The sequence below is a fragment of the Theropithecus gelada genome, chromosome 11 (assembly GCF_003255815.1).
Source record: "Theropithecus gelada isolate Dixy chromosome 11, Tgel_1.0, whole genome shotgun sequence".
Classification (NCBI taxonomy): Eukaryota; Metazoa; Chordata; class Mammalia; order Primates; family Cercopithecidae; genus Theropithecus; species Theropithecus gelada.
Genome location: NC_037679.1, coordinates 81,994,074 through 82,010,740, shown reverse-complemented (window position 1 = coordinate 82,010,740; position 16,667 = coordinate 81,994,074). Strand labels below are relative to the sequence as shown.

At 45.3% G+C, this 16,667-nt stretch overlaps 1 protein-coding gene across 1 annotated transcript in view; it reads right to left on the bottom strand.

Moving 5' to 3' along the window:
* Positions 1-16,667, bottom strand: part of CCDC62 (coiled-coil domain containing 62) — a 57,025-nt gene that overhangs the window by 19,746 nt on the left and 20,612 nt on the right. The window contains 4 exon segments of the mRNA XM_025402833.1: positions 4,847-4,991; positions 10,200-10,925; positions 13,807-13,922; positions 14,612-14,700. Coding sequence (XP_025258618.1) covers positions 4,847-4,991; positions 10,200-10,925; positions 13,807-13,922; positions 14,612-14,700 — 1,076 coding nt within the window.

Here is a 16,667-nt window from a genome sequence, read left to right as displayed (position 1 = left end):
GCATCTTTTCACACACTAAACCACCATATATTTATAGCTTTGTTTTCAACTGATAGAGAAGTTCTAACCAGATATTCAATCCCAAAGAGACACTATTCTTTATGTCTGTGTAGAATATCCCTTCTTTAATTACTTCTCGAGATTTACCTCCTCTCTTCACTATGCTAATAAAACACTTATCAGGCCAGGCGTGGTGGCTCATGCCTGTAATCCCATCATCTTGGGAGGCTGAGGCGGGTGGATCACCTGAGGTCAGAAGTTCAAGACCAGCCTGGTCAACATGGTGAAATCCCGTCTGGCTATGGCCAGGTGCAGTGGCTCACACCTGTAATCCTAATGCTTTGGGAGGCTGAGGCAGGTGGATCCTGTGAGGTCAGGAGTTCAAGACTAGCCTGGCCAACATGGTGAAACTCTGTCTCTACTAAAAATACAGAAAAATTAGCTGGGTGTGATGGCACACACCTGTAATCCCAGCTATTTGGGAGTCTGAGGTGGAGAATTGCTTGAATCCAGGAGGCGGAGGTTGCAGTGAGCCAAGATCACGCCACTGCACTCCAGTCTTGGTGTCAAGAGTGAGACTCTGCCTCAAAAAGAAAAAAAATTTTTTTTTCTCTCTTTTTTTTTTTTTTTTGAGACGGAGTCTCGCTCTGTCACCCAGGCTGGAGTGCAGTGGCTGAATCTCAGCTCACTGCAAGCTCCACCTCCCGGGTTTACGCCATTCTCCTACCTCAGCCTCCCAAGTAGCTGGGACTACAGGCGCCCGCCACCTCGCCCGGCTAGTTTTTTGTATTTTTTTAGTAGAGATGGGGTTTCACTGTGTTAGCCAGGTTGGTCTCGATCTCCTGACCTCGTGATCCGCCCATCTCGGCCTCCCAAAGTGCTGGGATTACAGGCTTGAGCCACCACGCCTGGCCTTTTCTCTCCTTTTTAAAAAGAGAATTTAAAATGTGTTTACCATGTGATTCCAAATGATGAACAGGAGAAATAAACATTAACTCAACAAATTTATTATGATTATTATTATTATTGGAATGATGTTTTGCTCTTGTTGCCTAGGCTGAAGCGCGATGGTGCGATCTCGGCTCACTGCAACCTCTGCCTCCCGGGTTCAAGCGATTCTCCTGCCTCAGTCTCCTGAGTAGCTGAGTTTACAGGCACCTGCCACCATGCCTGGCTAATTTTTGTATATTTAGTAAAGACGGGGTTTCACCGTGTTGACCAGGCTGGTCTTCAACTCCCGACCTCAGGTGATCCACCCGCCTCGGCCTCCCAAAGTGCTGGGATTACAGGCATGAGCCACCACACCTGGCCTGATAAGTGTTTTATTACATGGTGCAGAGAGGAGGTAAATCTTGAGAAGTAATTAAAGAAGGGATATTCTACACAGACATAAAGAATAGTGTCTCTTTGGGATTGAATAACTGGCTAGAACTTCTCTATCAGTTGAAAACAAAGCTATAAATATATGGTGGTTTAGTGTGTGAAAAGATGCACAACATTGTTAGTCATTAGGGGAATGCGACTTAAAACCACATTGAAATACCACTTCATACCTATTAGAATGTCTGGAATTTAAAAATGGATCATAGCAAGTATTGACTGGAATCTGGAGCAGCTGGGACCGTCATACACTGATGGGAATGTCACTGGTACTTTGGAAAACATCCGGCAGTTTCTTAAAATGTTAAATATACCCCAGCACTTTGGGAGGCTGAGGCAGGAGGATTGCTTGAGGTCAGGAGTTTGAGACCACCCTGGGCAACATAACAAGACCCCGTCTCCACAAAAAAGTTAAAAATGAGCTGGGCGTAATGGTTCATGCCTATAATCCCAGCTACTTGGGAGGCTGCGGTGGGAGGATTACTTGAGTCCAGGAGTTTGAGACCGCAGGAAGCCATGATTGCGCCACTGCACTCCAGCTTGGGTGACAGAGCGAGACCCTGTCTCTAAAAAAAGAAAGAAAAGGTTAAATATACACCTACCATATGACCTAGCTAGCATTCCATTCCTAGATAAATGAAAAAAAAAGTATCTATACCAAGACTTATTTACCCATAAATATGCAAGCAGCTTTATTTGTATTACCCAGCACACCAGAAACAACCCAAATGTCCATTCACAAGTGAATGGCTAAATCACTGTGGTAATAGGTTGGTGCAGAAGTAATTGCGGGCCGGGCGCGGTGGCTCACGCCTGTAATCCCAGCACTTTGGGAGGCCAAGGTGGATCACGAGGTCAGGAGATCGAGACCATCCTGGCGAACACGGTAAAACCCCATCTCTACTAAAAATACAAAAAAAATTAGCAGGGCTTGGCAGCAGGCGCCTGTAGTCCCAGCTTCTTGGGAGGCTGAGGCAGGAGAATGGCGTGAACCTGGGAGGCGGCGGAGCTTGCAGTGAGCCGAGATCGCGTCACTGCACTCCAGCCTGGGTGACAGAGCAAGACTCCGTCTCAAAAAAAAAAAAAAAAAAAAAGTATTTGTGGTTTTTACCATTACCCTTTTTTTTCTTTTTTTTTTTTGAGCTTGAGTCTCGCTCTGTCACCCAGGCTGGAGTCCAGTAGCATGATCTTGACTCACTGCAACCCTCGCCTCCTGAGTTTAAGTAATTCTCCTGCCTCAGCCTCCCAAGTAGCTGGGATTACAGGCACACGCCACCACACCAAGCTAATTTTTGTGGTTTTAGTAGACAGGGGGTTTCACTGTGCTGGCCAGGCTGGTCTGGAACGTCTGACCTCAAGTGATCCGCCTGCCTCAGTCTCCCAAAGTGTTGGGATTACTTTTAATGGCCTGCCATTGCTTTTAAAATGACAAAGACCATATTTACTTTTGCACCAACCTAATATATCCACACAATAGGATACTTCTCAGCAACAAAAAGGAATTTTTTTTTTTTTTTTGAGACGGAGTCTCGCGCTGTGTCACCCAGGCTGGAGTGCAGTGGCATGATCTCGGCTCACTGCAAGCTCCGCCTCCCAGGTTCACGCCATTCTCCTGCCTCAGCCTCCGAGTAGCTGGGACTACAGGCGCCCGCCACCACGCCCGGCTAGTTTTTTGTATTTTTAGTAGAGACGGGGTTTCACCATGTTAGCCAGGATGGTCTCGATCTCCTGACCTTGTGATCCACCCGCCTCGGCCTCCCAAAGTGCTGGGATTACAGGCTTGAGCCACCGCGCCCGGCCTAGGAATTATTTATACACACAGTCACATAGGTTAATCTCAAGATAATTACACTGAGTGAAAGAAACAAGAGGGACACAAAAGTTTGAACGCATTAATATAAAATTCTAGAAAATGCAAACTAATCTGTGTTACGGAAAAGAGACCAGTGGTTGTCTGGGAATAGGGAGGGATGCACAGGGCAGAGGAAGAATTCCAAAGGGGTTTGGGTGTAATGAATGTGTCACTATTAGTCTGTCACATACAGACTAATGTGTGGTAAATGGGATTTCACTATGTAAGACAATGTCTGGCCAGTACAGCACCTCATGCCTGTAATCCCATTAGTGGGATGAAGATTTCAATTTGCCACCCTGGTATCCTGGTAAATCATAGATGTTAGATGTTTTCCTTTTTTTTGTTTTTGTTTTTTTGTTTTTTTTTTTGAGACAGAATCTCGCTCTGTTGCCAGGCTGGAATGCAATGGCGCAACCTCGGCTCACTGCAACCTCCACCTCCTGGTTTCAAGCCATTCTCCCACGTCAGCCTCCCAAGTAACTGAGATTACAGGTGCCCTCCGCTATGCCCGGCTAATTTTTGTATTTTAGTAGAGATGGAGTTTCACCATGTTGGTCAGGCTGGTCTCAAACTCCTGACCTCAGGTGATCTGCCCACCTCGGCCTCCCAAAGTGTTGGGATTACAGGCGTGAACCACTGCACCTGGCGATGTTTTCCTTTTTATGTTTTTAAAATTTTATTGAAATAAAAAGTAGAGGCAGGGTCTTGCTATGTTGCCCATGCTGATCCTGGGCTTAAGTGATCCTCCCACCTTGGTCCCCCAGAGTGTTGGGATTACAGGCATGAGACACGGTACCTGGCCAGACATTTTCTTATGTAATGAAATCCCATTAACCACACATTAGTCTGTATGCATGTCTCTGCAGACAGAGAAATCTGTAAGCAAGCCTACCAACATGGGGTCTCTCTAGACACTGCCAGGGGTTGTGTATTTGGCGGAAGGGGCAGCTGAGACCAGGCAGTTGGGTGATATCTTCTGGGTGTACATTTCTGTATTGTTCTTGTGGTTTGTTTTTCTTTTCTTCCTTTTTTTTTTTTTTTTTTACAACCCACATGTATCAAGTTGCCAATAAGTAAACAAACAAACAAACAATCTTTCTTGGAAGAAAAAAAAGTAGTCCCGGCACGGCGGTTCACATGTATAATCCCAGCACTTTGGGAGGCCAAGGCAAGAAGATCACTGAGCCCAAGTGTTCAAGACCAGACTGGGCAACAAATTGAGACCCTGTCTCTACAAAAAATAAGAAAATTAGCTGGGAGTGGCGGCATGTGCCTGTAGTTGCAGCTACTGGGGAGGCTGAGGCAGGAGGATTGCTTGAGCCCAGGAGGTTGAGGCTGCAGGGAGCCATGATTGTACCACTGCACTACAGCCTGGGTGACTGAGTACCCCATCTCAAAGAAACAGAACAAAACAAACACAAAATAATAAAATAAATAACAGGATTGCCTTAAAAGCATCTTAAAACCCTAGAATTAAAACAAAACAAAACAAAACAAAACGGAGGAATAGCCAAAATAAGCAAGCTAACAGTGGTTGCTAGAGAAGCATTAAAAGCCTTTGGTGAGAGGTCTGACTTGAGTAAGCTGCGAAATTCTAAGCAAAATACAAACCTTTTCATTGAATGCTGGTGCATCTTTGCAGGTTAACAAACTCTTAGGTGAGTTCTTTTTATCGGAAGAGGACTCTGTCTCATCCTCTCTCAAGGCAGATTTTGAAGAACCCAAAGAGTGGGAATCTTGGATGGCAATTAGCTCACTATGAATAAGAAAACCCAACAAAAACAGATATCTTAAAACAATATCATACATAGATCACTCTTATACTTTTAAAAGTATCTTAAAAGGACAAACAAGTGTTTTTGTTATTGAAGCAGTGCAAGTTTGAGTAGAACATTATAGATTGGAATAGAATATTATAAGTTAATGCACACCTTTTGCAAATAAGAATGAAAACAAGGCCGGGCACAGTAGCTCACGCCTATAATCCCAGCACTTTGGGAGGCTGAGCCGGGTGGATCATAGGTCAGGAGATCAGGACCATCCTGGCCAACATGGTGAAACCCCATCTCTACTAAAAATATAAACATTAGCTGGGTGTGGCCGGGCGCAGTGGCTCATGCCTGTAATCCCAGCACTTTGGGAGGCCGAGGTGAGCGGATCACGAGGTCAGGAGATCGAGACCATCCTAACACGGTGAAACCCCATCTCTACTAAAAATACAAAAAATTAGGCGGGCGTGGTGGCAGGCACCTTAGTCCCAGCTATTCAGAAGGCTGAAGCTACTTGGAAGGAGAATGGCGTGAACCCGGGAGGCAGAGCGTGCAGTGAGCCAAGATCATGCCACTGCACTCCAGCCTAGGCGACAGAGCGAGACTGCCTCAAAAATAAAAAATTAGCTGGGTGTGGTGGCACGTGCCTGTAATGCCAGTTACTCAGGAGGCTGAGGCATGAGAATTGCTTGAACCCAGGAGGCGGAGGTTGCAGAGAGCCGAGATTGCACCACTGCACTCCAGCCTGGCAATGAAGCGAGACTCTGTCTCAAAAAAAAAAAAAAAAAAAAGAATTAAAACAAAATTGTTAGATAAAGGTAACTATAGAATAAAGAATGCCAGGCCGGGCGCGGTGGCTCAAGCCTGTAATCCCAGCACTTTGGGAGGCCGAGACGGGCGGATCACGAGGTCAGGAGATCGAGACCATCCTGGCTAACACGGTGAAACCCCGTCTCTACTAAAAAAATACAAAAAAACTAGCCGGGCGAGCTGGCGGGCGCCTGTAGTCCCAGCTACTCGGGAGGCTGAGGCAGGAGAATGGCGTGAACCCGGGAGGCGGAGCTTGCAGTGAGCTGAGATCCGGCCACTGCACTCCAGCCTGGGTGACAGAGCAAGACTCCGTCTCAAAAAAAAATAAAAAATAAAAATAAAGAATAAAGAATGTCCCCCTAAAAATACAATGAACTGAACGTTCTAGAGATAGGATCATCTAAAAGGGAGGAAAAAATTAAAATAGACTAATTCTTTTTTTTTTTTTTTTTTTGAGACAGAGTCTGGCTCTGTCACCCAGGTTGGAGTGCAGTGGCGGGATCTCGGCTCACTGCAAGCTCCGCCTCCCAGGTTCATGCCATTCTCCTGCCTCAGCCTCCCGTGTAGCTGGCACTACAGGCGCCCGCCACTACGCCCGGCTAATTTTTTTGGTATTTTTAGTAGATACGGGGTTTCACCGTGTTAGCCAGGATAGTCTCAATCTCCTGACCTCGTGATCCACCCGCCTTGGCCTCCCAAAGTGCTGGGATTACAGCCGTGAGCCACCGCACCTGGCCAAATAGACTGATTCTTAAAAAAAAAAAAAAAGCCGGCTGGGTGCGGTGACTCATACCTGTAATCCCCATACTTTGGGAGGCTGAGAAGGGCGGATCACCTGAGGTCAGGAGTTTGAGACCAGCCTGGCCAACATGGTAAAACTGCGTCTCTACTAAAAAATACAAAAATCAGCCAGGCATGGTGGCGCATGCCTGTAATCTCAGCTACTCGAGAGGCTGAGGCAGGAGAATCGCTTGAACCCAGGAGGCAGAGGTTGCAGTGAGCCAAGATCGTGCCATTGCACTCCAGCCTAGGGGACAAGAGCAAAACTTCATCTCAAAAAAAAAAAAAAAGAGCCAAGTGCAGTAATTCCTGCCTGTAGTCCCAGCTACTTGGGAGGCTGAGGTGGGATCACTTGAGCCCAGGAGTTAGAGGCTGCAGTGAGCTATCACTATAACACTGCACTCCAGCCTGGGTGACAGCGAGACCCTATCTCTAAAAAGAAAAAAAAAACCATGGAATAAGGTTATACTTGTGAAAATTTTAGGTTTTCAGTTTTTGAGATTGATTTTTGTTAATGGCTTTGTTTGTTTATTTATTTATTTTTGTTATCATTAGAGATGGGGTTTCACTATGTTGCCCACTATGGCCTTGAACTTCTGAACTCAAGAGATCCTCCTTGCTTTGGCCTCCCAAAGTGTTGGGATTGCAGGTATGAGCCACCTCACCTGGCCAATGACTTTTTTTTTTTGAGACTGAGTCCCATTCTATTGCCCAGGCTGGAGTGCAGTGGCATAATCTTGAGTCATTGCAACCTCCGTCTCCTGGGTTCAAGCGATTCTTGTGCCTCAGCCTCCCGAGTAGCTGGGACTACAGGCGTGTGCCACCATGTCCGGCTCATTTTTGCATTTTTAGTAGAGATAGGGTTTCACCACGTTGGCCAGACTGGTCTCAAACTCCTGACCTCAGGTGATCCGCCTGATTTTGACAGAAAAGCTGTTCTGGAACAGACCAGAGGCACTAGAACTGCTTCCTCCCCTGTAATCTAAAACAAAGTGAGAACAGGCTGCCCCTGGTTTCTCCCTGCATGGGTAAACCTGTTTGTCAAATGGAATGCTGGCACAAATGTGAACATTTTAGTTAGATAATCAAGTAGGTAAGCAAGTTCTTATAATCTATGGAAAAATAGAAAAACATAATTATCTTTCTACTTAATCACATATTTGTCATGTGATATCTTGGCATCCGTCTCTGCTGGCAGAACAGGCCAATCACTTCAATCATTTTAAGTCGGTGAGGTCAAAAGGGCCTTGAAAGAAACTCTGAATGTAAATTTGCACTTATTTCGTACATTAAATTTAATCCTCTATGCTCTTAAAACTATCTGACATAAGCTTGTCCCTTAATATATGGGTGTCCTTGTTCAGTAGTGAAAAATAGGCAGCTGTGCCATGATACTTGCAATTATCCAAAGATCTTTAAAGACCAAATATGAATAGATGACATTTAGCGTGATGACCGACTTTTTAAAATAATTCGCAACTGGCAGAATGACTATCTGTATGACCTTTTAACAATTCAAGTTTCTAAAAGGGCCAGAGGAAATAAATAAACAAAATAAAATTAAAGAGCCAAAGGACACTCCAAATAATTAAGCACTAGAAATAAATTTTAATCATAAAATCCTATAAAAGCCGATGTAATGATTAAAATACGCCTCTCGGCCGGGCGCGGTGGCTCACGCCTGTAATCCCAGCACTTTGGGAGGCCGAGGCAGGCGGATCACGAGGTCAGAAGATCGAGACTATCCTGGTTAACATGGTGAAACCCCGTCTCTACTAAAAATACAAAAAAATTAGCCAGGCATGGTGGCGGGCGCCTGTAGTCCCAGCTACACGGGAGGCTGAGGCAGGAGAATGGCATGCACCCGGGAGGCAGAGCTTGCAGCGAGCTGAGATTGCGCCACTGCACTCCAGCCTGGGTGGCAGAGCGAGACTCCGTCTCAAAAAAAAAAAAAAAAAAAAATATGCCTCTCAATATGGAAACTTCATCCTTTCTGTAATTTAAGATTAAAGAGCTATGCTTTATTTAAAAATAGCAGACATTATTATGACGCCACTCACACACAAGATTTAGCTATTTTAACAATAAGACAAGCCTGAATAAGGCAGCGTATGCTAACAACTAATCCATTTTCTTCTCTTAAAAAAGCCAATAACTTACCAGCTTGTTCAATACAAGTATCCTCCTTCCTGAATGATTTTGAAAAATTGAGAAAGTTTGGGCGATGTAAAGTCTCAAACAGATACGAACTGAATGAACGCAAAGGCAGGCATGGCTGGATGTGTAAATACACTAAGTGACCCTGGATAAGAGCTGAGAGATGCCAGGTGTGGTGGCTCACACCTGTCATCCCCACAGGTGAAAAGATTGCTTAAGCCCAGAAGTTCGAGACCAGCCTGGGCAAGATAGTATCACCTCATCTCAATTTTTTAAAAAAGAGCGATGATACATTTTTTTTTTTTTTAAATAGTCTCACTTTGTTGCCCAAGCTGGAGTGCAGTGGCACAACCATAGCTCACTGCCGTGTCAAACTCCTGAGTTCAAGTGATCCTCCCACAGGTGTTTGCCATCCATGCCCAGCAAATTAAAATTTTTTTTCTTGTAGAGATGGAGCCTCACTATGTCACCCAGGCTAGTCCCAAATTCCTGGACTCAAGTGATCCTCCTGCCTCAGCCTCCCAATCCTGGGACTACAGGTGTACACCACCATGCCCAGCTAACTTAAAAACAATTCTTTAAAAATGTGTAGAGGCCAAGCGTGGTGGCTCACGCCTGTAATTACAGCAATTTGGGAGGCCAAGGTGGGTGAATCACTTGAAGTCAGGAGTTTGAGACCAGCCTGGCCAATATGGTGAGACCCCATCTTTACTAAAAATACAAAAATTAGCTGGGCATGGTGGTGTGTGCCTTTAATCCTAGCTACTTGGGAGGCTGGGGCAGGAGAATGGCTTGAACCCAGGAGGCAGAGGTCTCAGTGAGCCAAGATTGCGCCACTGCATTCCAGCCTGGGCGACAAAGCTAGACTCCATCTCCAAAAAAAAAAAAGCGTAGAGATAGGGTCTCGCTATATTGCCCATGCTGGTCTCAAACTCCTGGCTTCATGTGACCCTCCTGCCTTGGCCTCCCAACGTGCTAGAATTACAGGCATAAGCCACCACAATGCATCAAGAGAAATTTTTATGTGGTGTCTAGGTTATATGCCATCTGGACCAGAAATGGTCAGCGTGTCAATTCAGAACGGCTTCTGGGGCAAGGAATGCTCTAGGGCGGCATTCCACTCTGTGCAGCGATCCACCCGTTTGCTTTTTAATAAAACATACTTGCCCAAGTCATAACAACTGCTTTTGTTTTTAAACAAAACCTTTGCCTCAGAAGCCGTCCTTGGTATAAACGCGTCCCTGGAATCTAACAGAGCCTCTATAAATAAAGACTCAACAGTCCATGCTGTGACGAAAAGAGGGAACCATTGGTCCTAAGGAAGATCTCTGTTAGCAAACACGGCTTCTGGATTAACAGTAGGTATGGCGTGGCTTCTCTCACCCGTTGTATTTCTAAATATTGGCATGTGTGCTCCACGGGTGTTTACAGACGTGAATGTTACTCACCTTGCCGGGAAGTCACGTTGTGTCCCACGGAAGCTTTCTGAACACGTGCACCCAGATTTGAGGCGGACAATTCTCTGCATTTTGGAAGGCTTGAAAATATTCATCCACTCCACATCAGACATGTGGCCTGGGGCTTCAATTATGAAGTTACTCGGGTGGCAGCACTTGGAGTCACACATGCCACTTTCGCCCAGGCAGGCTTCATTTTTCTGGCAGCATGAGATTTCGGACCTTTCCGTCTGATCTTGACACTCTACATCCAGTTTTTCTGGCTGTTTTGAACTTGGGCAGTTGGTCAGGCCCAGGTAAACACTGACATCGTGCCACTGCTTCTCATCAGATGAAGCGGGCGTTTCTGAGGGTTGTTTCTCTTCGTTCTGAACCCCAGTGCCATGACATTTTAGTGATTTTGCATGGATCTTGCACAATGTAATTTTGTTTTCAGGTTCAATCTGGGTTTTTCCTCCCAGCGACCAAGACTGGTGTTTCTCTACTAAGTCTTTGGTAAATATGGATGACAGCGTAATTACACTTTTCTCCCCAAACGCAGTATTGATCTGTCGTTTCTTCTCTTTGCATTCATCACAAGAGCTCTTGTCTGACCTATTTTGCTGAACCAACATGGCTTCAAATTTCTGGTCCTTAAACAGTGACTTCTGATTTTTTTCCCTCTTAATATCGACTTTTGGGTGGTTGTTTTCAAGGTCTGATAAACACATGTCTCTGCTATGGTGGCAGTATAAGAAAAATTGAGGTTATAAGATATACTTGATACTATCATTCTAAACATTTCACCCAAAACTCAGTAGAGCTAAGTCCCAATGAGACTCATTTGTCTGAACCTCAGAGCCCAATTCTAGCCCAACCTTCTCCAGGAAGCCTTTCTGACCACCAAGCCCACATTCCCTTTTCCATCCTCACCTCTTATTGTGCTGTCTACATGAGCAAAAAGAATCCTACAGAAATGTGACAAAATCTTTTAATAAATCTTCCTTTAAAATTTTTCATGTCACTTGTATTCAGGTATTCTAATCTGTATCATTCTGATACCTAGGAAATACAATTCTCTCTTTCCATAAGGCCATAAACTATTTTATGCTTAAAAAAATTTTTTTTGAGGCTGGGCGTAGTGGCTCATGCCTGTAATCCCAGCACTTTGGGAGGTTGAGGTGGGTGGATCACCTGAGGTCAGGAGTTTGAGACCAGCCTGACCCACATGGAGAAACCCTGTCTCTACTAAATATACAAAAATTAGCCGGGCGTGGTGGAACATGCCTGTATTCCCAGCTACTTGGGAGGCTGAGGCAAGAGAATTGCTTGAATCTGGGAGGCGGAGGTTGTGGTGAGCCAAGATAGTGCTATTGCACACCAGCCTGGGTGACAAGAGCGAAACTCAAAAAAAAAAAAAAATTTTTTTTTTGGTAGAGACAGGGTCTTGCTATGTTGCAAGGGTCAAGCAATCCTTGCTATGTTGCAGGGTCAAGCAATCTTTCAGCCTGGGTGACAAGAGCGAATCTCAAAAAAAAAAAAAAAAATTTTTTTTTTTGGTAGAGACAGGGTCTTGCTATGTTGCCTAGGCTGCTCTTGAACTCCTGGCCTCAAGCAATCCTTCTGCCTTAGCTTCCAAAGGCACTGCGATTATAGGTGTAAGCCATGGTGCCCAGCCCATTTTAAGCTTTTAAGGAATAACCTCAACTCATTTAGTACCTCCCAGAGGCAATGAAGGTCAAAAAGGAGATAGATAGCCTTGGCAACACAACAAAACCTCATATCTACAAAAAATACGAAAAAAAATAAGTAGCCGGGCATGGTGGCGCACCCCTGTGGGCCCAGCTACTCACTTGGAAGGCTGTGGTGAGAGGATCGCTTGAACCCAGGAGGTGGAAGTTGCAGTGAGCTAAGGTTGTACCACTGCATGCCAGCTTGGGCAACAGAGCAAGACCCCATCTCAAAAAAAGGAAAAAGGAGAAAGAGCCAGTATGTTAGAGGCTTCTGCCTGCAAGAGAACTGAGTTAGTCTGGTGGCAGTGGCAGCAGCTAGGACTCAGAGCCACAGGCCACAACCCCCCGCAGAGAGCCCCAAAGGAAAGTGCAGCAAGTACAGCAGAAAGCAGGGCGGCCCCAGACACACGGCACACGGCACACGCCACACGCCTAGGGCGATCGCGGCAGTGCTGCAACTACTAAGCCCTGCTGCTCTCAACTCCATTCTCCCAGGAAAAGTCGCTGCTGCAACCCAGTCCGGCCTCCATGGTTCCAAACAGTCATGGGGAGCTTCCCTAATCCCTCTCCCTTTCAAAGACTCCTTGTAACATTTCGGCTTAGAAAAGTAGACTAAGTTGAGCTGTGGTACACTTATATGCCTGTTAAATTAAACCACACTTTATATGTTTATATTTTAATTTTACAGAAACCAATTTAATTCCCACACTGCTTGTTGTAGGGAAGGGAAGATATTTCCTATTAATGACGCAAGCAGGAAAATCCAGTTAAGTGCACAGATCACCCTCGGTGGAGTGGGGCTCTTACTCAGCGATCAATGCATTCCTTGGCATTACTTCTTTTGGGCGAGTGCCATGTCCTATATACCTACATGTGCCCAAGTCCTAGCCTAGTGTCTAAACACTGAATGCCGGACGGATGGATGGATGGATGGATGGATGGATGGATGGATGAACGAATGATTCATCTCTGCACTGTCTACTCTAGCTCAAAGCCTTCTGCACAACAGAAGGGCAAATCAGGTTAAACATATTCACTTCTATCCAGTGGCTAAATCAGGATCATGCCTAAAATTCTTAGATCAGGTCTTCCTACAACTGAGGATTATGAAAGTCATTATTAGCTCACACACATTTATTTTATTTATTTATTTATTTATTTATTTATTTATTTATTTATTTATTTTCAGATGGAGCCTCACTCTGTCTCCGAGGCTGGAGTGCAGTGGCGTGATCTCAGCTCGCTGCAACCTCTGCCTCCCAGGTTCCAGCAATTCTCCTGCCTCAGCCTGCCAAATAGCTGGGACTACAGGTGCGTGCCACCACGCCCGGCTAATTTTTTTGTATTTTTAGTACAGACGGGGTTTCATCGTGTTAACCAAGATGGTCTTGATCTCCTGACCTCGTGATCCACCCGCCTCGGCCTCCCAAAGTGCTGGGATTACAGGCATGAGCCACCGCGCCAGGCCTATTTATTTATTTTTTGAGACGGAGTTTGGCTCTTGTCACCCAGGCTGGAGTACGATGGCGCGATCTTGGCTCACTGCAACCTCCACCCTGGGGTTCAAGTGATTCTCGTGCCTCAGTCTCCCGAGTAGCTGGGACTACAGGCATGAGCCACTATGCCTGGCTAATGTTTGTATTTTTAGTAGAGATGGGATTTCACCATGTTGGTCAGGCTGGTCTCAAACTCCTGACCTCAGGTGACCCACCTGCCTTGGCCTCCCAAAGTGCTGGGATTACAGGTGTGAGGCACCGCACCCAGCCACATTTATTTCCTACCATATGGGGAATAGTAGTCAGTACTGGCCAACAGTAAGCGCACAGTCAATACTGACTGATGGAATATAATACAAGATCATATTAATTGCATCTTGCTGAGATTACCTGGAGTCCAGGGCCTTTGAGTCCTCCATCTTTGAGTCATACATCTGTATTAATTCCTGAGAATTTTCCACATTGAAATTAAGAAACTGCAGATCACTCTGTTGTTTTACATAAATCTGTCATGGATATTGATAAATCAATATGAAATGTAATAACAAAACTAAACTGAACCAACAATTTGGCAGTTTCCCTGAAACAGTTCATAAACCCTAAAACAGATCAGATAGTTACTAGGGAAATATGCTAAATATGTCTGCTTTTAATTTTCCTTTGTTAGCACTAAGATTTGCTAGGATAGCTGGGCTCCCTGCCTTTGATCACCACAAGCAAGACCCTATCTGCTGTACTAAACATGATACACAGGCTGGGCTCAGTGGCTCACACCTGTAATCCCAGCACTTTGGGAGGCTGAGGTGGGTGGATCATGAGGTCAGGAGTTCAAGACCAGCCTGGTCAATATAGTAAAACCCTGTCTCTACTAAAAATACAAAAAATTAGTTGGCCTGGTGGTGGGCACATGTAATCCCAGCTACTTGGGAGGCTGAGGCATGAGGATCACTTGTACCTGGGGTGCGGAGGTTGCAGTGAGCCAAGATCAGGCCATTGCACCCCAGGCCGGGCGACAGTGTGAGACTCTGTCTCAAAAAAGTAAAATAAAATAAAAATAAATAAACATGATATACAACTAATGTAGTTAGGGTTCCAAACCACCAATTAAACAAAATCGACAGGCATACTTTTTTCTAATTTGCTATTTGTTTACAAATATTTCTTACGTGATAGAGAAGGATGATTGGGGACATACCTGTCTCAGATTGTGCAGTTCTGAATTTGTGCGTTCTTGCTTTGACTTCGCAATATTAAGCAATTCATCTTTCCTCTTTTCTCTCTCTACTATATAAGAACAAGTATTATTAAACATTTTTCATCAGCTGTATCAACACAAATCTCTCCATTTCCAACAATTCAATGCTCAGCTGACATTTTTGTTGTTGTTCCTGAACTTAAAAACAGCAGAATGGGCTGAACGAAGTGGCTCGCACCTGTAATTGCAGCACTTTGGGAGGCCGAGGTGGGTGGATCACTTGAGGTCAGGAGTTTGAGACTAGCCTGGCCAACATGGCAAAACCCCATCTCTACTAAAAATATAAATTCAGCCAGGTGTGGTGGTACATGCCTGTGGTCCCGGTCACTTGGGAGGCTGAGGCAGGAAAATCATTTGAACCTGGGAGGTGGAGGTTGCAGTGAGCAGAGACTGTGCCACTGCACTCCAGCCTGGATGATAGAGTAAGCACTTTGTCTCAAAAAAAAAAAAAAAAAAAGAAGTGATTTGTAGATTCAGGGATTATTTGTCTTTCCTTTTGTGGGTGATAGAATGAGGGTGATTTCCAAATTTCTATACTTAATACATATTACTTTAATTATTTATTTTTAAATTTTAGAAGATAAATATTTTTAAAAACAGAGATGGGGTCTCGCTATGTTGCCCAGGCTGATCTTTAACTCCTGGGTTTCACCATGTTAGCCAGGTTGGTCTCCAACTCCTGGCCTCATGGGATCTGCCCGCCTCGGCCTCCCAAAATGCTGGGATTACAGGCATGAGCCACTGTGCCTGGTCAAAACCGAGACATTTTAACAGTGGAAGGGATATCCATAGTGCGTCTGACTCAGCGGGTCTCAATTCCACATGCCTCTCATGTTAACAGCATCCAAGCAGGGTGTACTCCTAATGTTTAAATAAACCTGTTTTGTTATAATCACAGCTACTTTGGAGGCTGAGGTGGGAAGACTGCTTGAGCCCAGGAGTTTAAGACCAGCCTGAGCCAACACAGCAAGACACTGTCTCTTAAAAAAAAAATAAAAAAGATACTTGTTTTGGATACAGCATGGTCCCTAAACAAAAGCCAACTACTTTATCTGGCCCTCAGAATAATTTTAAATATATCTGAATATTGGCTGGTGGGGTTGTTGGGGGTTGGTGGGGGAGGGCAGGTGGTCAAAGAAAAAAATATATATATATATATATTTGAATGTTGCCTTAATCTCTGATTTTAGAATAATCTACTTTTGCATAAGAGGCAATGCCACTGTAAAAATAAATGTTTCCCTAGTTCAGATAGTTTTCTCCACTGCTGGGTTTAGCTGAGAGATCAGAGTGGATTGGGTCTATTTTCACAAGTTGGCCACAGAAAACAAAGAGGTAAGGAACTCTCTGCTGCTATCTGCCTGAACAAGCAGCCTAAGATAAAACAACGGGGCCCACGCCTGTAATCCCAGCACTTTGGGAGGCTGAGACGGGTGGATCACGAGGTCAGGAGATTGAGACCACCCTGGCTAACACGGTGAAACCCCGTCTCTACTAAAAATACAACAATTAGCCAGGCGCGGTGGCGGGTGCCTGTAGTCCCAGCTACATGGGAGGCTGAGGCAGGAGAATGGCGTGAACCCAGGAGGCGGAGCTTGCAGTGACTGGAGATTGTGCCACTGCACTCCAGCCTGGGCAACAGAGCGAGACTTCGTCTAAAAAAAAAAAAACAGGCCGGGCGCGGTGGCTCAAGCCTGTAATCCCAGCACTTTGGGAGGCCGAGACGGGCGGATCACGAGGTCAGGAGATCGAGACCATCCTGGCGAACACGGTGAAACCCCGTCTCTACTAAAAAATACAAAAAACTAGCCGGGCGAGGCGGCGGGCGTCTGTAGTCCCAGCTACTCGGGAGGCTGAGGCAGGAGAATGGCGTAAACCCGGGGGGTGGAGCTTGCAGTGAGCTGAGATCCGGCCACTGCACTCCAGCCCGGGCGACAGAGGCAGACTCTGTCTCAAAAAAAAAAAAAAAAAAAAAAAAAAAAAAAAAAAAAAAAAA